General features: G+C 41.5%; 1 protein-coding gene across 1 annotated transcript in view; it reads right to left on the reverse strand.

Annotated features, from left to right (window-relative positions):
- CMPK1 (cytidine/uridine monophosphate kinase 1) overlaps positions 1-24,292 on the reverse strand; it is a 38,730-nt gene that overhangs the window by 1,947 nt on the left and 12,491 nt on the right. The window contains exons 2-5 of the mRNA XM_008139340.3: positions 4,251-4,397; positions 2,423-2,575; positions 1,084-1,160; positions 732-828 (exon numbers count right to left, since the gene is read on the reverse strand). Of these exons, the coding sequence (XP_008137562.2) occupies positions 732-828; positions 1,084-1,160; positions 2,423-2,575; positions 4,251-4,397 (474 nt within the window). The remainder of the gene's footprint in view (positions 1-731; positions 829-1,083; positions 1,161-2,422; positions 2,576-4,250; positions 4,398-24,292) is intronic.

A 24,292-nucleotide genomic window follows, 5' to 3' on the forward strand; every position in this document is an offset into this window, starting at 1 on the left:
ACAACACATCATCTGTACACTGTATTGTGCATTAACCACCCCAACTCAAGTCTCTGTCCATCACCATTTATCCCCACTTTCCCTGCTCCTGCTGCCCCCTGGAGCTCTGTGCTCTGTGACAGAAGAAATGAAGGCAGCCTGCGGCTCCTGAGCTAGATAACCTGCAATTCATGTTATAGACTTTTTTTAATGCTCATGGTCCAAATCATAGTCTCAAATGCCAATTTTCCAGTGTTTGAGAAATGAAGTTTGGAATTAATAAACCACCAACTTCTATGAAGAACAACTCTGAAGTTGTAAAACCCATTTTAGACTCTATTCAAAAAGGAGAAAAAGCCTAATTTTTCTTTTTTTTAAAAAATATATTTTATTGATTTTCCACAGAGAGGAAGAGAGAGGGATAGAGAGTTAGAAACATCGATGAGAGAGAAACATCGATCAGCTGCCTCCTGCACACCCCCCACTGGGGATGTGCCCGCAACCAAGGTACATGCCCCCCGACCGGAATCGAACCTGGGACCCTTGAGTCCGCAGGCCGACGCTCTATCCACTGAGCCAAACCGGTTTCGGCAAAAGCCTAATTTTTCATTTAATCTCCAGTGTCTTGAAAAGCAAACTGTTCTGTCATACTACTAATTTTTTTGTCATACTATGTTTTTTCTCCTGCCTATGTCCTCCATCACATTTTTACTTGACTTTTTTTCTTTTTAAGGCAGGATCGGGATACTCACTTCATCAACAGATTTAGAAGCATCTATTTTCTTGACTTTTCCCATTTCTTCATATAAGTCAATAACTGGCTTTGTCGACTGAAGATAGGTTTGAATTCTGAAAGGAAAAAAAAAAGGCAAATATTGCAAGGTTCTAAGTATTCATCCATTCTCCGCCAGGTTATAGGATAGCTCAGAGGAGAACACTGGATCTGACCCAACTGACTGCCTTAGCATCTTCTTAGATAAGCCATTTCACATAGTTAGGCATGACATTTTCTTTTTCTGGACCAAAATGAGGCAAGTATTTAACCTGCTATTCAAGTTTCAAACTGAGATTGAGGTGGCTTATTGTATAAAAACTGCAAAGTACCTCTTTTCCAAGCTCTCTCTGTTGTCATCACTCCTACCACTACTCTTTCCCCTCTCAAGACATCGTTCAATACAGATCTAAAAAGAGAAATAAATACAAAGTTATTATAAAAAAGCAAGATATGAATTTGTCATTCTTTTAACCTGAAAAGAAAATAAAGTTTGAAGAGTTAAAAAAAACCTGCATTAAACTGAATGTGTCTAATTCATTAATCAACATGTAAAGTCCTTTTAAATTTAAACATGTGGTTCAATTTATATAAACTAGATTAAGTAAGTACAGAGCATAATAAGATTCATTCATGACTCAGTTTTTCCTGTGGATTTTTTTTTTCAAACCGCAATAAAAAGAAGATCTATGTATGTATGGGTCCATCTAGGATACATTATTAACTTATTAGGTATGAATTACATGCCTCTGACTTTGTTCTATTTTTGCTTATTTTTCAGTAATTCCATAAATACCCTAATATTGAAGAATCAACATATTTGCATTTGAATAAAGTATCCCTTGTTAATCATGAATAAACATTCCTTAGTTATAAAGCTGTGGTAACATTCTAAAGTTAACTTTGAAGAATAAGTGAAAACATATTTTTGGGGGTTGGAAGAAGAGAGTTACATTTTAAAACAACTCAAAGGCTTCAGCAAGTCCCTCCACCAGAGCACATTTGCAATTCAACCAGCCAACTTCCTTCAAAGCAATACTTCAGATTCTTATTCTTTCAGGCTGCTGACATTAATTTAATGGAGTTTACAGGTGTGAAATAGCCAGGCCTTTTAATTAAATGAGTCCAAGAAATTAACTCAGTTAGTCAAAGGTATATCTAAGTATGCTATTGGAAGTGCCAGAAAGAAAAAGAATGCTTTCCTGCTTTTTTTTCCAAGATCATTTTACACTATGAACACAAATCAGGCTATCTTAAATGTTGCCTTAAAATAGAAAGTTTTCCCAAATTCCCAGAAATATGTGTTTCTTTTCCAATAAATAGCCATCCTAAGGCAAGATACACTCTCTGATAATAGTGCATAACTCAGAAGTAATAGGGCAGCTTCATTACCTAACATTATTATACAAGTCAATTTTTACTTAAAAACAAAGCAAAACAAAATCTTATTATTTAAAAAATAAAGCAAATTTTAGGCCCACAAGGTTGCTGATGCCCAAAAGTGTTTAACACTCAAACAGCAAGACAATGCTATTCTGCCCATCCAATGTTCCAATTCAAAAAAATACTACTGCCAATATAAAATGTAATATAAGTAAACAGTGACTGCATTTTCTAATCATTGAATCAAGTTGTTTAAAGCCCATGTGGGCAGATGAAGATGTTCATTACCTCATTATCACAATCAAAAAACAGAACGAAAGATACATCTGCCTTCCCATCCATGGTCTTATTCCAACCTTGAAGGTTGTCTTCATTTCTTGGAAACCCATCAATCAAGAATTTATTCTTCTGAGCATTGGCACCCATTATCTGATCCATTTCCTAAAAGAAAAGGAAGTTTTAGGGTCAATACTACATTAACAATTTCTTAAGGAGGGTAGTGGATATATTGGTGTTTCTTTTATTATTCCTTAAATCATAAATAAAGCATGAAGGATGCACAGACAAAAAGAGACTTAAAGAAAATGATCCGCCCTGGCTAGTGTGGCTCAGTTGGTCATGCCATGCACCAGGAGGTCATTGGTCTGATTCCAGGTCAGGGCACATGCCCATGTTGCAGGATCGATCCTCAGTACGAGGATGTGCAGAAGGCAGCCAACTGATGTTTCCCTCTCACATGAATGTTTCTCTCTCTCTCCTTCTCCCTTCCTTTCTCTCTAGAAAAATCAATAGAAATATATACTTTTTAAAAGAAAATGATCCAATCAGTATTAACATGGTTGCCTCGAGTTAGTGGAATTATGGGTATGTACCCTTCCCCCATTTTATGCACATTCACATACAATTTGTATGTAGTTTCTAAATGTTCTAAAGTAAGCATGTATTATTTTCACATACACACTCACAGCATAAAGAGAAAAATAAGTATTAATCAGTATCTTTGCTTCAGCCACTAGAGACCCTATCCAGCCTTCCCCTTCCCCTTCCCAAGTCATTTTGCTGTGGTGAGAAGTATGCTGCATCTAAAGGCACTCAGATTCTCTGCAATAATTCAAGTCCAATTGCAAAGATCCTTGGAAAAATATAAAGAGACTGCTAGCATTAATGATTAGTATAGGAGTTAATATTCTCTTTTTTTAAACGGCAACTAATTAAACCTAAATGTCACTGGCTACCCCGAAACACAGGTAGCAAAAAAAAACACAATACATTCAGAGCGACAGCAGAACACCACACCATCCCCTTCCAAAGTCTGAATTTAGGTAGGAGAATGTGGATATGTGAATGGGAGATGCAGATCTCTGATCTCCAAATCCTTACCACTACTAATCCCCATGGGATAATAAGCTCAGATGAATGATTTGGTCAAACTCCCGAGGAACCTCTTTTTCAAAGCAAACCAATATCTAGTCCCTTAAGTGCTCACGTTGTCAAGACCCCTGATTCCTTTATCTGATCGATTCCTTTATCCCAGCATCTAACTTCTCCAATATTCATAACACTTCCACACAATTCTTTTGGACTTCTATTATAGCATTTCTACCCCAATTATGGTACATCAAAATTCTACTCACTCAACACACATTTGAGGCCAACTATCAGGGAACATGAAAAGCAAGGTCATGGCCCCTGGGGAGCTCAAAGTTCAGTGGATAACAAAATGTAATTAAATGTGCTAAGTTCTATGATGAGATATAAAAGGATGCTATGATAAAACAAAGAAGCAAACACTAACTATCTGGGACATTCAGAAGTTTTACCCAAGAGGGGCACATGTGGGAGGCAGCCAATCTATGTGTGTCTCTCACAATGATGTCTCTCTCTCTCTCTCTCTCTCTCTCTCTCTCTCTCTCTCTCTCTCTCTCTCTCTCTCTCGTCTCCCTTCCTCCCTCCCTTCCACACTCTCTAAAAGTAAATGGGGAAAAATATCGTCGGGTGAGGATTAACAACAACAACAAAATTCAATACTCTGAATATTTTCATTACTCAAAGAAAAGACAGATTTAATTTATCATTTCCTTGCTTATTTAAGTTGGTTGGCATTCACATTTCTCACCCTCTTTATCAAACTGATGGTTATCTCAACTGGCACGATCTTTCCATCTTTAATGTACTTTTCAATGAGTTCACCATACTGTGAATCTGGGTTTTTCCTTTCATCACGAAGAAGTTCTCCTGCAGAAAGGTGTGTATAGCCATATTTCTGAAAGAAACAACACACAGAAAAAAAAAAAAATCAGAATATAACCAACCTAGTAGGACTATTGATTTTTTCCCTTTGTTTTAATTTCTATACTCTATTTTTTTCTTACAAAACAAAAGTTTGGCTTGTATATTAAATAATTTAAAAATTTAAGAGAGATTTCATGCGATCTCTCAATTTGCTTAAAAAATATACTTTACCACTCAGCCAGTGCGGAGCAGTGGTTGAGCATCAACCCATGAACCAGGAGGTCACAGATCAATTCCCAGTTGGGCACATGCCTGGATTGCAGCCAGTTGATGATTCTCATCATTGTTATGTTTCTCTCTCTCTCTCCCTCTCCCTTCTTCTTTTTGAAATTAATAAAAACATATTTTAGACATATACATTTATTTATTTTACCTACACAGGGCATGGTAGCTATAATGTTCACAAACCATGAAATCCTCCCAAAATTTATCTAATTATTCAAGACATTAACACCTCATTATATTTCTTCACAAACACAATCAACAATCAATGTTGAAATGTTATTAACATTAAAAAATGCCTAACAAGTATCTATAAGATTCAAGGCAAAAAACAAAACAAAAACAAAAATCTTACCACTGTTGGCTATGTTTTTCATATAGTAATGCAAATGTTCAGTGAAACACCAACATTACAATTGCTCTTTATGGATTCCTTCTGCTATATGAAAAACACATTCCATTGTTTAAAACCCACATTCTATAAAATCTGCTTTCCTTCCTTAAGCTCAACATGTCTAAAGTGAACTCATCAGCATTTACACAATCTCCATTTTTCTACACAAAATCAGCTTTCCTGACCACTCTGGTCACATCAAAAAGCATCTTAGAGTATCACTCTCTCTCCACCTAGACCAGCATCTTCCTTACTACTCTCAAATGTCCATTTCCTACCTCTCTAGTGAGGTCTCATTAATATGGAAATACAGTTACCTATTTTATGTTAGTGGGATGAGTAAATGAGATAATATATGGAAATCGCATACCAGAGAGCCTAACACATAGTAGGGGATAAAAGCCATCAATTACAAATAACCTGGAAGCATACATATATACCATTTTTATGTTATAATATGTGTATATATAATCAGTGTAGTGGTTTTGATAGAAAAACTAATCAAGAGGCTTAAGTGAGATGACAGATATGAATATCTCATGAAAGGTCAGTAAGTATAGTTTTATGACTGTGATTATCATTATTATTAAGGACTTACAAATGATGTATTAGGTCATAGGTCACAGTATAGGGTAGTTGAGCTAAGTCATATACAATGCTATGGTGTTGTTCTTCCATTTCCCCAAGGTCAGAATGAGAAAATAATATAGATCTAAGAAATAATACTGAAAAGCTTTCTCTGCTGAACTTGCACATTCCCTTTGATTGAATCAAAAGAACCGTAAAATCTATTTTAAAAATAGTTTTACTCCCAAATATGACGACACTCAGAACTACATTCAATGTTCAGCACAACAATCATATCATCCTAAATTCTTAAGACTCCCTGGGTTTTATCTTATCCATAGTAAATGAACAATAAATAGTTAATAACTTAAATCTTATCTTTCTTTTTAAAATATATTTTTATTGATTTTAGAGGGGGAAAAAGAGATAGAAACATCAATGATTAAAGACAATCACTGATCACTTGCCTCCTGCATGCCCTGCACCGGGGATCGAGCCCGCAACCTGGGCATGTGCCCTGACAGGAAATCGAACCGTGAATTGATTCTCATAGGTCAATGCTCAACCACTGAGCCACCTAGGCTGGGCTTAAATCTCATCTTTAATTTCAATGTTAATATTTGAGGCAGCCCATACTCCCACCCTCCTTTAAAATTAGTATTTCAATTGCACATTTTACAAAAACAAACTCTTTCAATTACCCAGGCTATGGTGAGTTTTTTTTCTTTTTTTGGATTGCAGAAGCCATGTTCTTTACCCCTTTTCTATTTTCAAAAATTGTAGGCTAAACTTGTCCTTGCTTATTAAAGTAAGTTAACAGTTAGGTAGTCAGCAAATTCTAAATAGTTTATTTGCTGACTAAAATTTGGCATAAAGTTTGGTCAGAATAAACAACCATGGTATCATTCATGTCTCTTAGTCATATAGCTCCTTCCATTAGAAATGACCAAAAATATATTTAGTTGTTGTAATAGACTTTAAAAAATTCCTAACATTTACAGAAAAATGAAATATGAAAGTGTTTATTTAAACTGTTATTTTAAAATTATTTCCACACCACACCATTTTAAATGCCTACTTTGTTCACCAAGTATAAGCAAACTTTTGAAAGATAGGTGTAGAAAGGACTTTATAAAAAATGAAGTGTTACCTACTTTCCCATTTATTATGTACAATTTTCAAAAGGTATTTTGCATATACTGTCAACAAAATTTTATAGCAGCTTCATTCCCCATTGCTTACTTTGGCTCCTGCTTGGAAGTCTATGCTTGCCGGTAGCTCTCAGCTGGTCCAGAGATTACAGCATATAGTAATATTGAATAATGCAGAGACAAACAGTACTAAACAATGCAATGTTCAGTGAAACATCAACAATACAATTGCTCTTTATGGATTGCCTCTGCTATATGAAAAACACGGACATTTAGAAGCCCAGCTAGTAATTTAGAAATTAGTACACACACTGTTTGTTTCCTGACATTGCAGAACTCAAATCTATAAGCTTTCTGTTGCATTAAAATGGGTTTGGCATACCATTTTAAAAAGAGAAACTAGTTGCAAACTGTAGAGGTATACAAATGATATTTTAAAAAATAATTAGTTTGTCAAAAGAGAGAAAACAACCAAATCTGCAAAGTCCTAGGAAACAAGGAATTTAAATAAATAGAACCATGTCAAAACTACACGTGCCTTTCTATTTCTCATCCACATTCCATTGTTTAAAAATCTTCCATTTACCGGTGATTTTTTTATACTATATTTTTCTTAAGGATTTTGCAGTTTTCCCCTTACAGAGAGTTTCTACAACAAAAAAAGTAGCTATTACTTACATACTAGTTATTATAGTATTTTAGTAACAGCTATACTTTAAAGAGCATGTTTTCAAAGCATTCTGCTTTCATTAAGTAATCACTGATGCCAATTTTAAGGGAAGCAAGAATGGGTATTTCCTAGGCTTAACCAAAACTTTTTTACATTCTCTGAAATTTCCGAGCAATTAAAACCTAGTGGTCACTAAATACAGTCTTAAGAGCAACATTCAAAACCACAACAGGTTACAAATAATATAAACTACAATAACTACCATGACACAAACTACTATTCAACTAAAAATAGTTTTCTAATGACAAATGTATAAACAATTCATTTAGAGTAACTATTTTTATGTTTTACTTTCATTTTCTTCTTTAAGACGTTAAAAAACAACTCGACTTTTATGAATCACACACTAACATTTGGAGAGAGAAAAAAACCGCCATGTTCTCAATAAGACACAACGACATTCTATATTACTACAACTAGGCAAATGTTGATAATAATGATATCAAATCTCAAATCATCTTGATCAATTTCTCTCACTTCCTAGCCCTAAACCCTAACTCTAACCCTGTCTTTCCTTCTTTCTAAATTTAGCTAATGTGGTTCTATGTGAACAAAAACAAACAACAACAAATAAAGAGTTCAAGGTAAAAGTCCTTGGAGGCAAGAAGAGATCCACTGGACTGCTACTGAGCCTTGCATCACATAGAGGGAATATACACTGAGTGGCCAGATTATTATGATCTCTGAACGCATAATAATCTGGTCACTCAGATTATTATGCCTCCAATATATATACATATATATTGGAGGCCCAGTGCATGAATTCATGCAAGGGTGGGGTCCGGCCAGCCTGGCCAGGGGGAGGGGACATGGGCGGTTGGCCAGCCTGCCTGCTGGTCGAACTCCTGGTCAAGGGGACAATTTGCATATTGGCCTTTTATTATATAGGATATACACTGAGTGGCCAGATTATTATGTGTTCAGAGATCATAATAATCTGGCCACTCAGTGTATATTAGATACAAATATATTTTTAAACAAACCAGAAAGAAAGAAGAAAAACTGTCAATATTTATATATGGCATGATATTGTATATAGAGAAACCTAAAGATGTGAAAAAACTACTAGAACTGATTAATGAATTCAGTAGATTACAAAATAAATATCCAAAAATCAGTTGCATTTTAATAAACCAACTAGAGGTCCAGCGAGTAGCTCACTTCTGCTTGCCTCAGCTGGCTGCCCCACCCATCGCCTCGAGTAGCTCACTGCCTTGCCCTGCCTGCCGAGAGAGCCACTGCTTCTTTGGCAGCGTCATGGCCATGGGCCTTTTATTAATATAGACTAGAGGCCCAGCGTGCGTTTGAAATCGTGTGAGGAAGCGCCCCACCTTCCACCATGCAAGGAGGCACCCCGCTGGAGGCCAGGACCCACGCCTGACCCGCTCAGCGTTGGCCACCGCGTTGTGTCTGCTGGGGTGGAGGCAGGCGCTACTGTGTTGTGGCTCTGCTCCAGCCCGTCCCCAGCCCCAGCCTCCCCGAGGCCCACTGGGGATGGGGGCAGCATGCAGTCCCCTCCCGCCCATCTGCGCACGCAGCTCCTCCTGAGCGGTTGTGATGCAGCCTCCTCCTGAGTGGTGGTGACGCCCAGCTAATTAGCATATTCCCTGTTTATATCTATCTACTAAAAGAGTAATATGCAAATTAACCATCACTCCACTCCACCCACAGGCCACGCCCACAAGCCAATCAGGAGTGGGTATGCAAATTAACCCAACCAAGATGGCTGCAGCCAGGGATAGAGCAGGAGGGAGGCTTGGGTTTCCCCAGCGATGGAGGAAGCCAAGCTTTCCGCACACCCTGGCCGGCCCAGGCCTCCACTTAAGGCTACAAAGTTTCAATTATAGAAGATAAATAAACCCCAACAGAAATGGCTGGCTCTGCTTCAGACTACAAAGTTTCAATTGTAGAAGATAAATAAATCCCAGATACCAGGGCCTCTGCTTGGGTCGCCAGGGGGCATGGCTGGCCTGCAAACCACCACAGGCCCCTCACCCAGGCCGCCCCATGCCCCAAGGGAGCCCCCAGCCTGATCTGGGACACTCTTCAGGGCAAACCAGCCAGCCCCCACCCATGCACCAGGCCTCTATCCTATCTAATAAAAGAGTAATATGCAGATTGACCATCACTCCAACACACAAGATGGCTGCCCCCATGTGGTCAAAGATCCTGCCCCCATGTGGCCACAAGATGGCCGCCACAAGATGGCCAGCAGGGGAGGGAAGTTGGGAGGGACCGAGCCCTCAAGGGAGGGCAGTTGGGGGCGATCAAGCCTACAGGGGAGGGCAGTTAGGGGTGACCAGGCCGGCACAGGAGGGAAGTTGGGGGCACACAGGCTAGCAGGGGAGCAGTTAGACATCAATCAGGCTGGCAGGGAAGTGGTTAGGGGGTGATCAGGCTGGCAGGAAGAAGCGGTTAGGGGCAATCAGGAAGGCAGGCAGGCGAGCAGTTGGGAGCCAGCAGTCCTGGATTGTGAGAGGGATGTCCAACTGCCCATTTAGGCCCGATCCCACAGGACATCCCTCGAGGGGGCAGCCGGACATCCCTGGAGGGGTTCCAAATTGGAGAGAGTGCAGGCTGGGCTGAGGGACACCTCTCCCCCCGCTCCCCCCGTGCATGAATTTCGTGCACCGGGCCTCTAGTATATAGATAATGAACTATCAGAAAGGGAAACTAAGAAAACAAGCTCATTTTCAACTGCATTAAAAAAGAATAGCCAGGAATAAGTTTAACCAAGGATACAAAAGGCCTATACTCAGAAAATTATAAGACACTGGAGAAGGAAACTGAAGAAGATACAAATAAGTGGAAGCATATACTGTGTTCATGGATAGGAAGAAGTAACATCATTAAAATGTCCATACTACCCAAAGCAATCTATAGATTCAAAGCAATTCCTATGAAGTTACATTTAATGGCTATTTCACAGAACTAAAACAAAAAATTTATATGGAACCACAAAAGACCCCGAATAGCCTCAGCAATCTTGAGAAACAAGAACAAAGTTGGAGAAATCACACTACCTGATACCAAACTACGTAAGGCCATAGTAATCAAAACAGCATGATACTGGTATAAAAACAGGCATATCAATCAATGGAACAGAATAGAGAACCCATAAATAAACCTATGCCTTAATAGTCAATTAATATTTGACAAAAGAGGCAAAAACATACAATGAGGTAACGACAGTCTATTCAATAAACGGTGTTGGAAAAATTGGACAGATACATTCATAAAAATGAAACTAGACACCTTCTTACATCATATACAAGAATAAATTCAACTGATGAACAAAATAGAACCAGAGACATAGAAGCACGGAACAGGCTGACTGTCGAACCTCAGAAGGAAGGCAGGGGAGGTTGGGTGGGTGGGTGGGTGGGAAAAGATAAAATAAAGAAAAAGAAAATAAAATCAAAATGGGTTAAAGACTTAAATATTAGAGTCAAAACCATAAAAACCCTAAAAGAAAACATAGGCAGTAAAATCTTGGACATTTCTCACAAGCAATATTTTTTCTGACATATCACCTCTAGCAAGGGAAACAAAAGAAAAAATAAACAAATGGGACTACATCAAACTAAAAAGGTTTTGCACAGCAAAGAAAACCATCAACAAAATGAAAAAGCAAGCTCTAGCTAGTCTGGCTCAGTGGATAGAGTGTTGGCCTGTGGACTGAAGGGTACCAGGTTCGATTTCGGTCCAGGACACGTACCTTGGTTGCAGGCTCCTCCCCCGCTCGGGGCCTGGTCCAAGTGCGTGCGGGAAGCAACCAATCAATGTGTTTCTCTCACATCGATATTTCTGTCTTTCCCTCTCTCTTACACTTTCTCTAAAAATCAATGGAAAAATATCCTTGAGTGAGGATTAAAAAAAACGACAACCCACTGAAAGGGAGAACATATTCAACAATGATAATCTGATAAGGGGTTAATATCCAAAATGTATAAAGAACTTATAAAACGCAACACAAAAAAAACCAACAATCAAATTTAAAAATGCGTGAAGGACCTGAATAGACATTTCTCCAAAGAGGACATACAGATGACCAGTAGGCATACAAAGATGCTCAATGTCACTAATCATTACAGGGACGCAAATTAAAACCACAATGAGATATCACCTCACACCTGTTAGAATGGCTATCATCAATAAATCAACAAACAAGTGTTGTTGAGGATGTGGAGAAAAGGGAACCCTCGTACACTGTTGGTGGTAATGCAGACACTGTGGAAAGCAGTATGGAGTTACCTCAAAAAGTTAAAAATGAAACTGCCTTATCTGGGAATATATCTGAAAAAAACTGAAACACTAATTTAAAAGAATATATTCACCCCTGTGTTCATGGCAGTGTTATATACAATAGCCAAGATTCAGAAGCAGCCCAAGTGCCCATCAGCAGATGAGTGGATAAAAAAGCTGTGATACATTTACACAGTGGAATATGACTCAGCTGTAAAGAAGGAACTCTTACCTTTTGCAACAGCATGGATGGACCTGGAGAATATTATGCTAAGTGAATTAAGCCAGTCAGAGAAAGACAATTACCATATGATTTCACTTATATGTAGAATCTAATGAACAAAATGGGAAACAGTCTCATGGATACAGAGAACAGACTGACAGTTGTCAGAAGGGAGAGGATTGGAGGGGCTGGGTGAAATAGATGAAGGGATTACGCAAAGAAAAGAAACTCAGACACAGTCAACAGTATGGTGATTATCAGAGAGAAAGGGGGTTGGTGGGAAGTAGAAGCAGGTAAAGGGGGGATAAATGGTAATGAAAGGAAACTTGACTTGGGGTGGCCAACATACAATACAATCCTATATAAGAAAAGGGTAATATGCAAATCAACCGAACGGTGGAAGGACCGATCACTATGACGCGCACTGACCACCAAGGGGCAGACGCTCAACACAGGAGCTGCCCCCAGCCAGCAGGCTCCAATTGCCCGATGGGGAATGGGGAACTGGGGGTGGTGGTGGCAGGGGGCGGGGCTGGCTGCCAGCAGCCGGGGAAGATGGCCCTGATCACAGGCCAGGCCCAGGGACTGTACCTGTGCACAAATTTCGTGCGCCAGGCCTCTAGTATACAGATAATGTACTATAGTGCTGTACACCACAAACCTATGTAATTTTATTAACCAACATAACCTTATAAATTCAATAAATTTGTTTACAAATAAATTTAAAAAATAAGTAAAACAACTGATTTAGTTACAATTATTGGATGTCCTTTAAATAGTTGATACGTTTATGAAGCATTTAAGACTAAGTTTACTTTGCATTTCCTATAAGATCGGTGAACCTTAAAATCTAAATTGTGGTTATGTACTATCAACAAAGCACTTTTAGCAGAACACCTGGAAATGCTGCAGGTACTATTTATAACCATCCAGACTCATCAGTCTGGTACTTGTTGCAAACAATAGCTTTAGAACCTACAGCATCCCAGCAACAATTTATGTAAGGCTATCATTATCTCAAAGGCATTTCCAATAGAACTTTTTCCAATTACACTAAGTGAAATGTCTGGTAAGGACTTTCCAGGAACAGTATCTGCCAGTCTTAGGGAACTTTTCTTTGACTGCAAGTGTACACAGATAATACTTAAAACTGATCAATTGTTTAGAGGGTTAGAAAAAGGTTTTTCATATGATCACTATTAAAGAAAGGCTAACATTATTTAAAACAACAACAACAACAAAAAAGGCTATCCAGTGGGGAAAAAAGCTTAAGTGTAATATTTGACTTAAATTGCTAGCAGATTTTCAATCTCATTTTTAGTCTGCCCTCATTGTATTGTCAAATGTGTGCACTGCATTTGACCATGCCTATTTAATTGCAAATCTACATATTAACATAAACTATGGAAGTTTTAAACCCAGCTAAATCTTTTCTTAAGCAAAAAGCTTTAATAGACAGACTCCAAATTAACATGAAGCATACTTCTTTCTCTAATTAAAGTGATATTTTAAAAACTTACATCCTGTAAAGGAGAAAAGAGGAAGGATATAAATAAATTCAACTACAGACGATTATAGCACTATTTCATTTTCCTCAAAGTTTTGCTTTTCATATAAGAAAACCTTAATTCGGGAGAGTAACCAAGATGGCGGCAAAGTTAAACAACTAAACTGCCGCCTCGCACAACAATTTCAAAAATACAACTAAAAGACAAAACGTCTACCACCCAGAACCACGGGAAAGCTGGCTGAGTGGAAGATTTACAACTAAGAAGAGAAAGGAGCACAAACGCTGAAAAGCTGAGGTACGGAGGCACGTGAATCGGGCTGGTGGCGGGCAACTGGGCGCACGGCTTTTCTTCAACCCGAAGGGAGACAAACTCCTGATCACTCTGAACTCCAGTTTCTGGGGACACGCGGGGGACCCAGACGCCTATGGGGAGAAGCTGGACTCTCGGCCATCGGGTCAGAAAGTGAGAGTGACTTTTTTGCAGAAGAGCGCCAAGCAATCATTGTTTACTGCACTGGAGCACGGGACACAGGGACTTGGAAACGAGGAAAGGCAGAGACCGCTGACGGCAGCCATCGCCGTTTGCCACGCCCTAGCCTAGTGACGCCCTGAGACCCCGCCCTGAACATTCTACAAACCCACCTAGGCTCCACACAGCGGCTTTTGCATATAAATGGCCTGTTCTGTGGAAGCTTAATCAAATTAACTGCAGCTCCAGTCAGACTGCTCCAAAACCGCCCAAGCAAAGAGGAGAAAATTGTAGTTCTTGCTGTAGCTCCTGCTGGGGGGCCTCAGACAGTAGCTGACCTGCACCCCATTGGAGATCCAGACACTAGTGTATCTAGTGGTCAGTGTGAGACGACACCAGATTTCAACCACTCTCATAAGGGACACATTCAAGAGGCAGACTCAGTGAGCACCAAAGCCCTACTGGAACAAGTCCTGCCCCATAAACGTGTCTCCAGCAGAGCAATTCTTCCATTATAGACACAGCAGGTCCTCACAGCCAATTGGCCTGGAGGTCAATTCCTCCCAGTGACACCAACAACAATCAAGACTTAACTACAACAAGGCTGTACACACAGTCCACAAAGGGGTACACCAAGAGTGTCCACCTCAGGTAACTGGGAGGCTGACCCATTGAACCAATAGGACACCTAGTACACAAAGCTACCCAACCAACTCAGGGAAGCAGCGAAAATGAGGAGGCAAGGAAACAGATCCCAAATGAAAGAAATGGAGGAGAACAAACAAATGGACATAGAGTTCAAAACCACGGTTATAAGGTTTTTCAAGAATTTCATGGAAAAGGCCGATAAATTTAATGAGACCCTCGAGGATATGAAAAAGGTCCAACTAGAAATTAAACATACACTGACTGAAATAAAAAATATTATACAGAGACCCAACAGCAGACTAGAGGAACACAAGAATCAACTCAAAGATTTGGAATACAAAGAGGCAAAGGACACTCCTCCAGAGAAGCAACAAGAGAAGAGAATTCAGAAAGTTGAAGATAGTGTAAGAAGCCTCTGGGGCAACTTCAAGCATACCAACATCAGAATTATGGGGGTGCCAGAAAAAGAGAGAGAGCAAGACGCTGAAAACCTATTTGAAGAAATAATGACTGAAAACTTCCCCCACCTGATGAAAGAAATAGACTTACAAGTCCAGGAAGCACACAGAACCCCAAACAAAAGGAATCCAAAGAGGACCACACCAAGACACATCATAATTAAAATGCCAAGGGCAAAAGACAAAGAGAGAATCTTACAAGCAGCAAGAGAAAAACAGTTAGCTACCTGCAAGGGAGTACCCATACGATTATCAGCTGATTTCTCAACAGAAACTATGCAAGCCAGATGGGAGTGGCAAGAAATATTCAAAGTGATGAATAGCAAGAACCTACAACCAAGACTACTCTACCCAGCAAAGTTATCATTCAGATTTGAAGGGCAGATAAAGAGCTTCACAGATAAGAAAAAGCTAAAGGAGTTCATCACCACCAAACCAGTATTATATGAAATGCTGAAAGGTATTCTTTAAAAAGAGGAAAAAGAAGAAAAAAGTAAAGATAAAAATTATGAACAACCAATACATATCTATCAACAAGTGAATCTAAAAGTCAAGTGAATTAAAAATTTGAGGAACAGAATAAACTGGTGAACATAATAGAATCAGAGGCATAGAATGGGAGTGGATTGATAATTCTCAGGGGGAAAAGGGTGTCTGTGTGGGGGGGGTATGGGAAGAGACTGGACAAAAATCATAGACCTATGGATAAGGACAGCGGGGGGGAGGTAAGGGCAGAGGTGGGGGTGGGAACCGGGTGGTGGGGAGACATGGGGGGGGAAAAAAGGAGAAACAATTGTAATAATCTGAGCAATAAAGATTTATTAATTTTTTAAAAAAATTTTAAAAAAAGATTATAGTGGGTCATGATGCCCCAGGCATATAACTTCTTCTTAAAAGACTTAACTTTGCCTTAAGCAAGCCCTGTTCATTGTTTTTTACATCTAGGTTAGCATGCCTCTTTTTCAGACCCCTTTGAAATGTAACCACTCTCAGAGCTCACTTTTGTTAACTATCCTATAATGCAATACCTACCCTGCTTTCTTCTATCTTCATGTAATCTTCCTTATGTTCCTTAATTACAAATGTATAAAAGAAACAGCAAAACTGTCATTCTCTGGAGCATTTGAGATCTTGCTTCTTGTCACTGCTGTCATTTGGCTCAAATAAAATTTTATAAAAATTCAAGAAAAAAGAAAACCTTAATTCAGGCAATACTTGGAACTTATTTTAAATCCATCAATATTTATTATCTACAAGATGCCAAGCAATGTGTTGATTCAGGGAAGGTAAAAAGGTTATATTCTCAAAGGATGCTTAGGACTTGCATATATAAAGTGACTTGAACCCTATTTAAATTAAGAGAGGCAATTCTTCACATATGCATAACTTTTGCTAAGGAATTCTGTCTTGACCATCACTGTCTTTCTGGGGAAGAAATTGATTCTGCAGAGGCAGTGGCAAGAAGATAGAACAATAAATAAAACTTAAATCAAGGATGAGTTAAAAGCCAAAAACAGGCTGTTTCCTCATTTGTGTAGACCTGGATAGCTCTCCTAACATTTTGCAGAAGGCTTCTCAGATAATTGAGGATTTTTGGTATTTGATTTATATACCAAAAGGCCCCCAAAGCAACTATGAATTGAAATGGTCACATTCTCAATTTCATTCCAGTTGGTCATTTCCAGTATTTTTATTTCTTTTAATTTATCTCAGCCCTTCCGAATCAAACTACATTCCTTATAGCAGAAGGGGATAGAAAATGGCCAAAGATAAAGACCAGGTCCAGAAGCCCCCAGGGATTCCATGAACGTAGAGGCAATAATGTGAAAACTTCTAACATTAATGGAAAGGCACAGAGGTCTCATTGATCTTAGGAAACACTAATCTGATCTTGTTAATTAAATGACCAATTATTACTTAAAGTCACTGCAGAGCCTACAAGCTACACTCATATCACTACAACCCAAATATTGTAGGTGGTATAAGAGCCTGGAATTCAGTTAATTTAGTTACTGTGAGAACACTGGAAGAACATATATCAAACCACTCAGCTGTAGCCCTAGTCTCTGAGCTTTCACCTTATGAATAAAAGGTTTTTGCCCTGACTGGTTTGGCTCAGTGGATAGAGTGTCGGCCTGCGGATTGAGAGGTCCCAGGTTCGATTCCGGTCAAGGGCATGTACCTTGATTGCGGGCATATCCCCAGTAGGAGGTGTGCAGGAGGCAGCTGGTCGATGTTTCTCTATCATGGATATTTCTAACTTTCTATCCCTCTCCCTTCCGCTCGGTAAAAAATCAGTAAAATAAAATTTAAAAGAAAGAAAAGAAAAAGAGGTTTTTTTAAACACTAAGTAGGCCCTACTCCACATTTATTCTTATTTTAAAAAGATAAATAACATTAAAATGAGAATATCATTTACTCAGGGAATACCAAAAGAAATCACCCTAAGAGAAATAACTACTTGAGAATGTAATTTGTAAAGAGGCTCATCATAAAATAACCACATTTTAATAGCTCAGGTTCTCTTTGAGAACTAAATTTATTTGGATTTACAGCACTTGAGAAAAATGTGCAAAGGACACCAAAATCTGAATTCAATAATATGTGCAAACATGACATTTGAGCATCTGTAAAATTACCAAACGAATGCAGAAATGCTTTTAGAGAAACACACAGAATTCAGCAAGGATCACAAGAACATAACCTTGCATAAAGCCATCTTCTATATGTATAAAAGCTAAGCGACCATCCGACTGGCCAACTGGTAGCTATTATGTGCACTGACCATCAGGGGGCAGACGCTCAATGCAGGAGTAGAAACCACAGGCATGGAAACATGGAACAGACTGATGAATGTCAAGAGGGAAGGGGGGAGAGGAGAGGGCGGGAAAAAATTTTATATGCCTACTAGAGGCCCGGTGCACGAAATTTGGGGGTGGGGACACTCAGCCCAGCCTGCACCCTCTCTAATCCAGGACATCCCTCTCACAATCCAGGACCACTGGCTCCTAACTGCTCACCTGCCTGCCTGCCTGCCTGCCCCTAACTACCGCCCCCTGCCAGCCTGATCACCCCTAACCGCCTCTGCCTGCTGGCCTGATCGTCCCTAACTGCCCCCCCTGCCGGCTGGGTCGCCCCCAACTGCGCCCCCCCCCCCGCTGGCCTGGTTGCCCTTTACTGCCCCTCCTGCCGACCTGGCCATCCCCAACTGCCCCCCTCTGCTGGCCTGGTCACCCCTAACTGCCCCCCCGCCAGCCTGGTCGCCCCCAACTGCCCTCCCCGCCGGTCTGGTCGCCCCCAACTGGTACCCCTGCCAGCCTGGTCGCCCCCAACTGCCCCCCTCTGCCAGCCTAGTCACCCCTAACTGCCCCCCACCGGCCTGGTCGCCCCTTACTGCCCCCCCCACCAGCCTGGTCACCCCCTAACTGCCCCCCCCCGACCTGGTCGCCCCCAACTGCCCCCACCCGCTGGCCTGGTTGCCCCCAACTGCCCCCCACCAGCCTGGTCGCCCTCTACTGCCCCCCCTGCCAGCCTGGTTGCTCCCAACTGCCCCCCCCCCCGCCAGCCTAGTCACCCCACACAGCCTGCTGTTCAGTTGTCTGTTCATCCCTCACTAACCCCCCTGCCAGCCTGGTCGCCCCACACAGCCTACTGTTCAGTCATTTGGTCATCCCTCACTAACTCCCCTGCCGGCCTGGTCACCCCACGCAGCCTGCTGTTCAGTTGTTTGTTCATCCCTCACTAACCCCCCTGCTGGCCTGGTCGCCCCACACAGCCTGCTGTTCAGCCGTTTGGTCATCCCTCACTAACCACCCTTCTGGCCTTGTGGACCCACACAGCCTGCTGTTCGGTCGTCCTTCCAGTTGTTTCGGTTGTGACAGCCTCTGGCTTTTTATATATTAGGACTAGAGGGGTCCCTCAGCCTGGCCTGCACCCTCTCGTAATCCAGAACCCCTCGGGGGATGTTGGAGAGCCGGTTTCAGCCCTATCCCTGCAGGCCAGGCCGAGGGACCCACCAGGGCGCGGATCATAGGTGCACAAATCTGTGCACCGGACCTTTAGTATACTTATAACACTGAACTAGAAGTTAAGAGGTAAAGTTTTATAACTACATTTTATCACAACCCAGTGTGTCACTGGGAAATTTATTTAACCTTTCTTAGATCTGTTTCTTACTTGTAAAATAAAAATATCTACACTACCATAAATAATATCTACACTATATAGTAAATATCATCATTATCTATTAGAACTAGAAGCATCTCCTGAAGAACATAATCCTAAAAATGTGCACTGTGCTGTGGAGAGCACCTGGGTAGGCACATTGGGCATTTCTTAATTATTGTCAGCTGAATCCAGTGATGGCGGCAGAGCCTCATCCTGGAGACACATTTTGCCAAAAGGCAAGGGTGTTGTCAACTCGACCTTCAGCCCAGGTGCCGGGAAGTGGGTTTTATTATGTAAATCCAGTCAAGCACCAGGAATGAATTCTTGGGCCCACCCAAGAATGCAAATAATCTCCTTTGTCTTGACTTTTAGTAAAACATCCTGGTATTTGGGTGTATAAAATAAACACACTGCATGGGCTCTGGGTCCCTGTCTCTCCATCAGAGGACAGTGGTCCCACCTGGTCCCAGCTTTCCCTACTGTGTCTGTCTCTTTCTTTCATTTTCTCAATCCCCCATCGCCCCTACTCAGGAATGGGATCGCCTTCTATCCGTGCTGGACTCGGAAAAGGGATCCCCCTCTACACTGTGCTAATAGATTCAAGACCTAATGTGAGAGTACTCAGATAGGTCAGGGAGGAGTCAGACAAACTCATACAGGTTAGTCCTAGAGCAAAGTCCAAAATAACCAGTGGCTAAACTACAAATTACATACCAATAAAGGAACAGAACCACTTAACTGGCTCAATAGCAAGTGAAATATATACAAGAAAAGAGTAATGTCAAAGAATAACCATAGAATAAGTAAGAGTATGCTATTAAAAATCCAATTCACTATGCAAATAGTCTCCAACACAGAGGCTCCAAAAATTGGCATCACAAATGTATTTGAGTACATTAAAAACCTTATGAGAACCAACAAGAATTCACCTTGCTTTCTATCCTACCTTATAATAGAGAAACATGCAAACTGACCGCACCTCCGCTATGCCCACAGCCAATCAGAGCGAACAAGATGGCGGTTAATTTGCATATGCGGGCGCTAAGCGGCCTGGGTCCAGGAAACATCCTCCGGACCCAGGCCGCTCCTAGCCTGTAGGCCCGCGCTTAGGTCCTGAGCGGCAGGGGTCCCAGAACGCCCCCTGGCCACTCAGAGCCTATGGGTGTAGGCGCCAAGCAACCTGGCGGGCGGAACATCCCAGCGGCTTGCAAAGCTCCTGCACAAAGCGGGGGTTTGGGGCCACGCCCCCAGCCAGGCGCCCAGGACCGGGGGCTGCCACTGGCCTCTGGGGTGTGCCGAGACCCTGGCGGCCACTGCTGTGTGCTGCCCGGGGTCCCTGCAAGCCCCAAGCCTGAGGCCCATGGTCAAGGTTGGCTGCTGGCCTCCCCAAGCCGCTTGCAAAGGCTCCTGCACAAAGCGGCGGTTTGGGGCCACGCCCCCAGCCAGGCGCCCAGGACCAGGGGCTGCTGCTGGCCTCCTGGGTTTGCCGAGACCCTGGCGGCCACCGCTGCGTGCTGCCCAGGGTCCCTGCAAGCCTCGAGCCTGGGGCCCATGGTGGGGCTGGCTGCTGGCCTTGGGGCATTTGGAGACGGGGATGTTCCCGCCCTGCCCCAGAGGCTTTCCAAGCTCCAGCACCAAGTGGCAGATTGTGTCCATGTCCCCAGCCTAGCGCCCTCCACAGGGGGATGGCTGCTGGCCTCTGGGGTGTGCGGAGACCCCGGCAGCCACCACCGGGTGGCAGGGACACGCCCCTAGCCCAGTGGACACAACACAGGGGCAGCATGAGCTGCAGAGGATACACCTTTTAAAAAAAATTTTTATTGATTTTTTTTTTACAGAGAAGAGGGGAGAGGGATAGACAGTCAGAAATATCAATGAGAGAGAAACATCCATTAGCTGCCTCCTGCACACTCCCCACTGGGGATATGCCTCCAACCAAGGTACATGCCCTTAACAGGAATCAATCCTGGGACCCTTCAGTCTGCAGGCCCACGGTCTATCCACTGAGCCAAACCATTTTGAGAGTAAATACCTTTTCTGACAACTCATTGGCTAAGCTCCCTGTAGGCCACCAATTGCAGTGTTCTTGGTAATTTGGGTTATAAGAATCCAAGAAGGTAATCTAGGGTTTTTCCACCACACTCTTGAAAGAAAAAATGAAGGTCCCTTGAGGGGTCCCAGATTGGAGAGACTGCAGACTGGGCTGAGGGACAATACCCCCCGCTACCTCCCCTCCCCGCCGTGCACTAATTTCGTGCACCGGGCCTCTAGTCTTCTTATAAACAAACAGATCAATAGCTTTCCCAACTAAGAATGACTACAGTAGGTCCTCGGGTTATGTCAGAGATCCGTTCCTACGGTGCAACGTAACGCGATTTTCGCTGTAAGTTGGAACCCACCTACATAAGCACCTACGTCACTCACATGGAGCACATAAACAGCAGTAATGAAGTGAAATGGTAAAAAAAAATTTAAAGAAAGATAACAATTCCTGACCTTTAGTTGTGGTAAATAAATAATAAAAAACATAAAGCACATATGTACATACGTCGAAATGACGGAACTTTCTTTTTTATAAATACTGTAAATGGGAGATGGCGACGTAACCACGAAACAACCAACGTCAAGTCCGACGTAACCCGAGGACTGCCTGTAATTAGAAAATATACTTTTAAAAGATCCTATTCAAGTCAAATATACCTAATTTTTTTAAAAATCCTATTCTAAATAGCAATAAAGACTTAAATTAATATCAAATCCAAAGAGAAGAGCAGAATGAAATTCAAAGTAGCCTTACATTAAGGATAAAAATCCCTATATAATAAGCATCATCACCCTTGGTTAGGTGGCTCAGTTGGTTGGAGCATTGTCCCATGCACCAAAAGGTTGCAGGTTCGAATCCTGGTCGGGGTGCATACGGGAGGCAACCAATCAATGTTTCTCTCTCTTCCCCTCTCTCTGCTTTCCTCTCTCTCTAAAAAAAATTTTTTTAATAAAAACATATTCTCGGATGAGGATTTAAAAAAAAGCATCATCTAATTTCAAAAACAAAAAGAAGAAACAGTACCTGTACAATCAAAAACTTATTTAAAATATAAAACAAAATAATTGCAGAGAATAACAGCAAAAATCAATTTAAATGTTTGGATAAAAATTTCTCTGAAAGGTGATCCATTCTTTAAACAAAGGAGAAACAAAAGTATAACATAGCAACACAAAAACATACTGATGGGCATAAAGTCAAAGAGTTATAGGAGAGAGAAAACAGTCCAGTTTTATAGCCTAGAAACAGATGGAAATTTAGAGACACACTGTTGAGAGGATCTAAAAGGCACAGCAGCAAAGATTTAAAAGGAAACATATTTCAATGAAGCCCTACTCTAGACAGTAGAGTTCAAAATTATAAGCAAGATGTTCTGGAAATGACACTTCCATGGCAAAGACAATATATCAACACTACTTCTAGTCTCCAGAATAAACCCTTGGAGCACTTTCAGAACTTTATTGTGTCAAGCAACCTCTCTCAATTGATATTTTAGAGAAAATTACTCTTGCTTAGACAACAAGGAATATCTTCATTTTTAGTCTATCAACCTGTGCTAATGAAAGTGTGAGCAAAATCATTACTTGGCTTTAAAAGGTAGTACATATTAGAAGTTGCACGTGTCACCCAGGAGAAAATTAAGAAGGAGCCAGAGAGGCCAATGGATGGGGAGAAGACATGCCCGTTGCTGTGTGTCTTCACCACCAACACCTGGCGCCACCACCGCATGGAGGAGGTCTCCAGCGGGAACATGCTGTCCAGCGAGCTGCAGGTCTATCCCTAGATGGATGCACTCTTGAAAGAACTGACTGGCTTAGTAAATGAAGTCTACTCAGAAGCTAGAAAGGAGAGTGCACACTTCAACTTTGCAACTGTTTTTACAGATATTAAAAGACCGGGCTATTGAGTAAAGGAGATGGGCACATCATGCCTGGGAGGAAGGGACTGAGGACATTTAGGAACGCATTTTGCTCAATCTCTAAGAAGATACATTTTTGATGGCAACAAATCTTAGCCCAACCTGGGATTTAATGTTGACCATAGATAATAATACCCATCTATATAATGTAGAGCAGAGTACTATAAGGGACTCCTGGTTCTTGATTAGAGCTATCTTTCATGTAAGTGGAATGCCTTAAAAAGTGCTAAGCTTATGGGAAAATTGTATGGAAAAAAATTTTTCCTATCATAACTACAACAGTAAGAATGCTGGTTACCATTCTGTAAAATAGGCAACTTCTCCCACCCCACTAGTCTGATTTAACTTAAATCAAATCTGCTCTGGAATCAGTCAAGGAAGTAAGTAATAAGAACCTTTTACATTCTTCCTTTCCATCTACCACTATCCCCTCTCTTTCACACCCAACTCTTAGTCCCAGGTATAACATAGACACTTACAAACCTCTTTTGTAGTTTTGGACTCACTTATCAGTCTTTTCATCTCTGCATCATAGGCAATAGAAAGTGTGGACCCAGAGAGTGAAGATACCTAGTATGAAGGGCTCCTGGTGGCTAACTGGGTTAAAAAACAAAAAAAACACACCAAAAACGAGAGCCTTGCAGCCATTTCTAAACAAACCCTACTTCAGAGAGAAGCCTGCACTAAGCCCCCCACTTCCCTCAGCACTCCTTCAACTGAACTGCCTCCCTGCACTGTTTCTGCCATCTGAGCATCTTCACCAACCAATCAAACTGGGAGGATTTGAGTCCTCATTTGCATGAGGACATACCAAATCAGCTCCCCTGTGGCTGGGAAAGCTACGTTTCCTTTCCACCAAAGACAGAAGATTGTGTTTCCCCAAAGATGTCTGCCAGAGCAGAACAGAGCAATCTAGCTAGAGAGGGGGCTGGCCCCAGGGCTGTCTCACAGCAGTACTGGTCTGTCAGCTGTTCTGCTTCATAATTATGCTGTAATACTATAAGCTGTTTCACAGCCTTGCTGTTCTCACATTTGTGCTGTATCACAACTGAGCTGTCTGCACTGATTTGAGCTTTTTCACCACACCCCAAACTGGGGATTCCTTTGGCACTGATTTGGC

The sequence above is a fragment of the Eptesicus fuscus genome, chromosome 9 (genome assembly GCF_027574615.1).
Source record: "Eptesicus fuscus isolate TK198812 chromosome 9, DD_ASM_mEF_20220401, whole genome shotgun sequence".
In the NCBI taxonomy this organism is placed as follows: domain Eukaryota; kingdom Metazoa; phylum Chordata; class Mammalia; order Chiroptera; family Vespertilionidae; genus Eptesicus; species Eptesicus fuscus.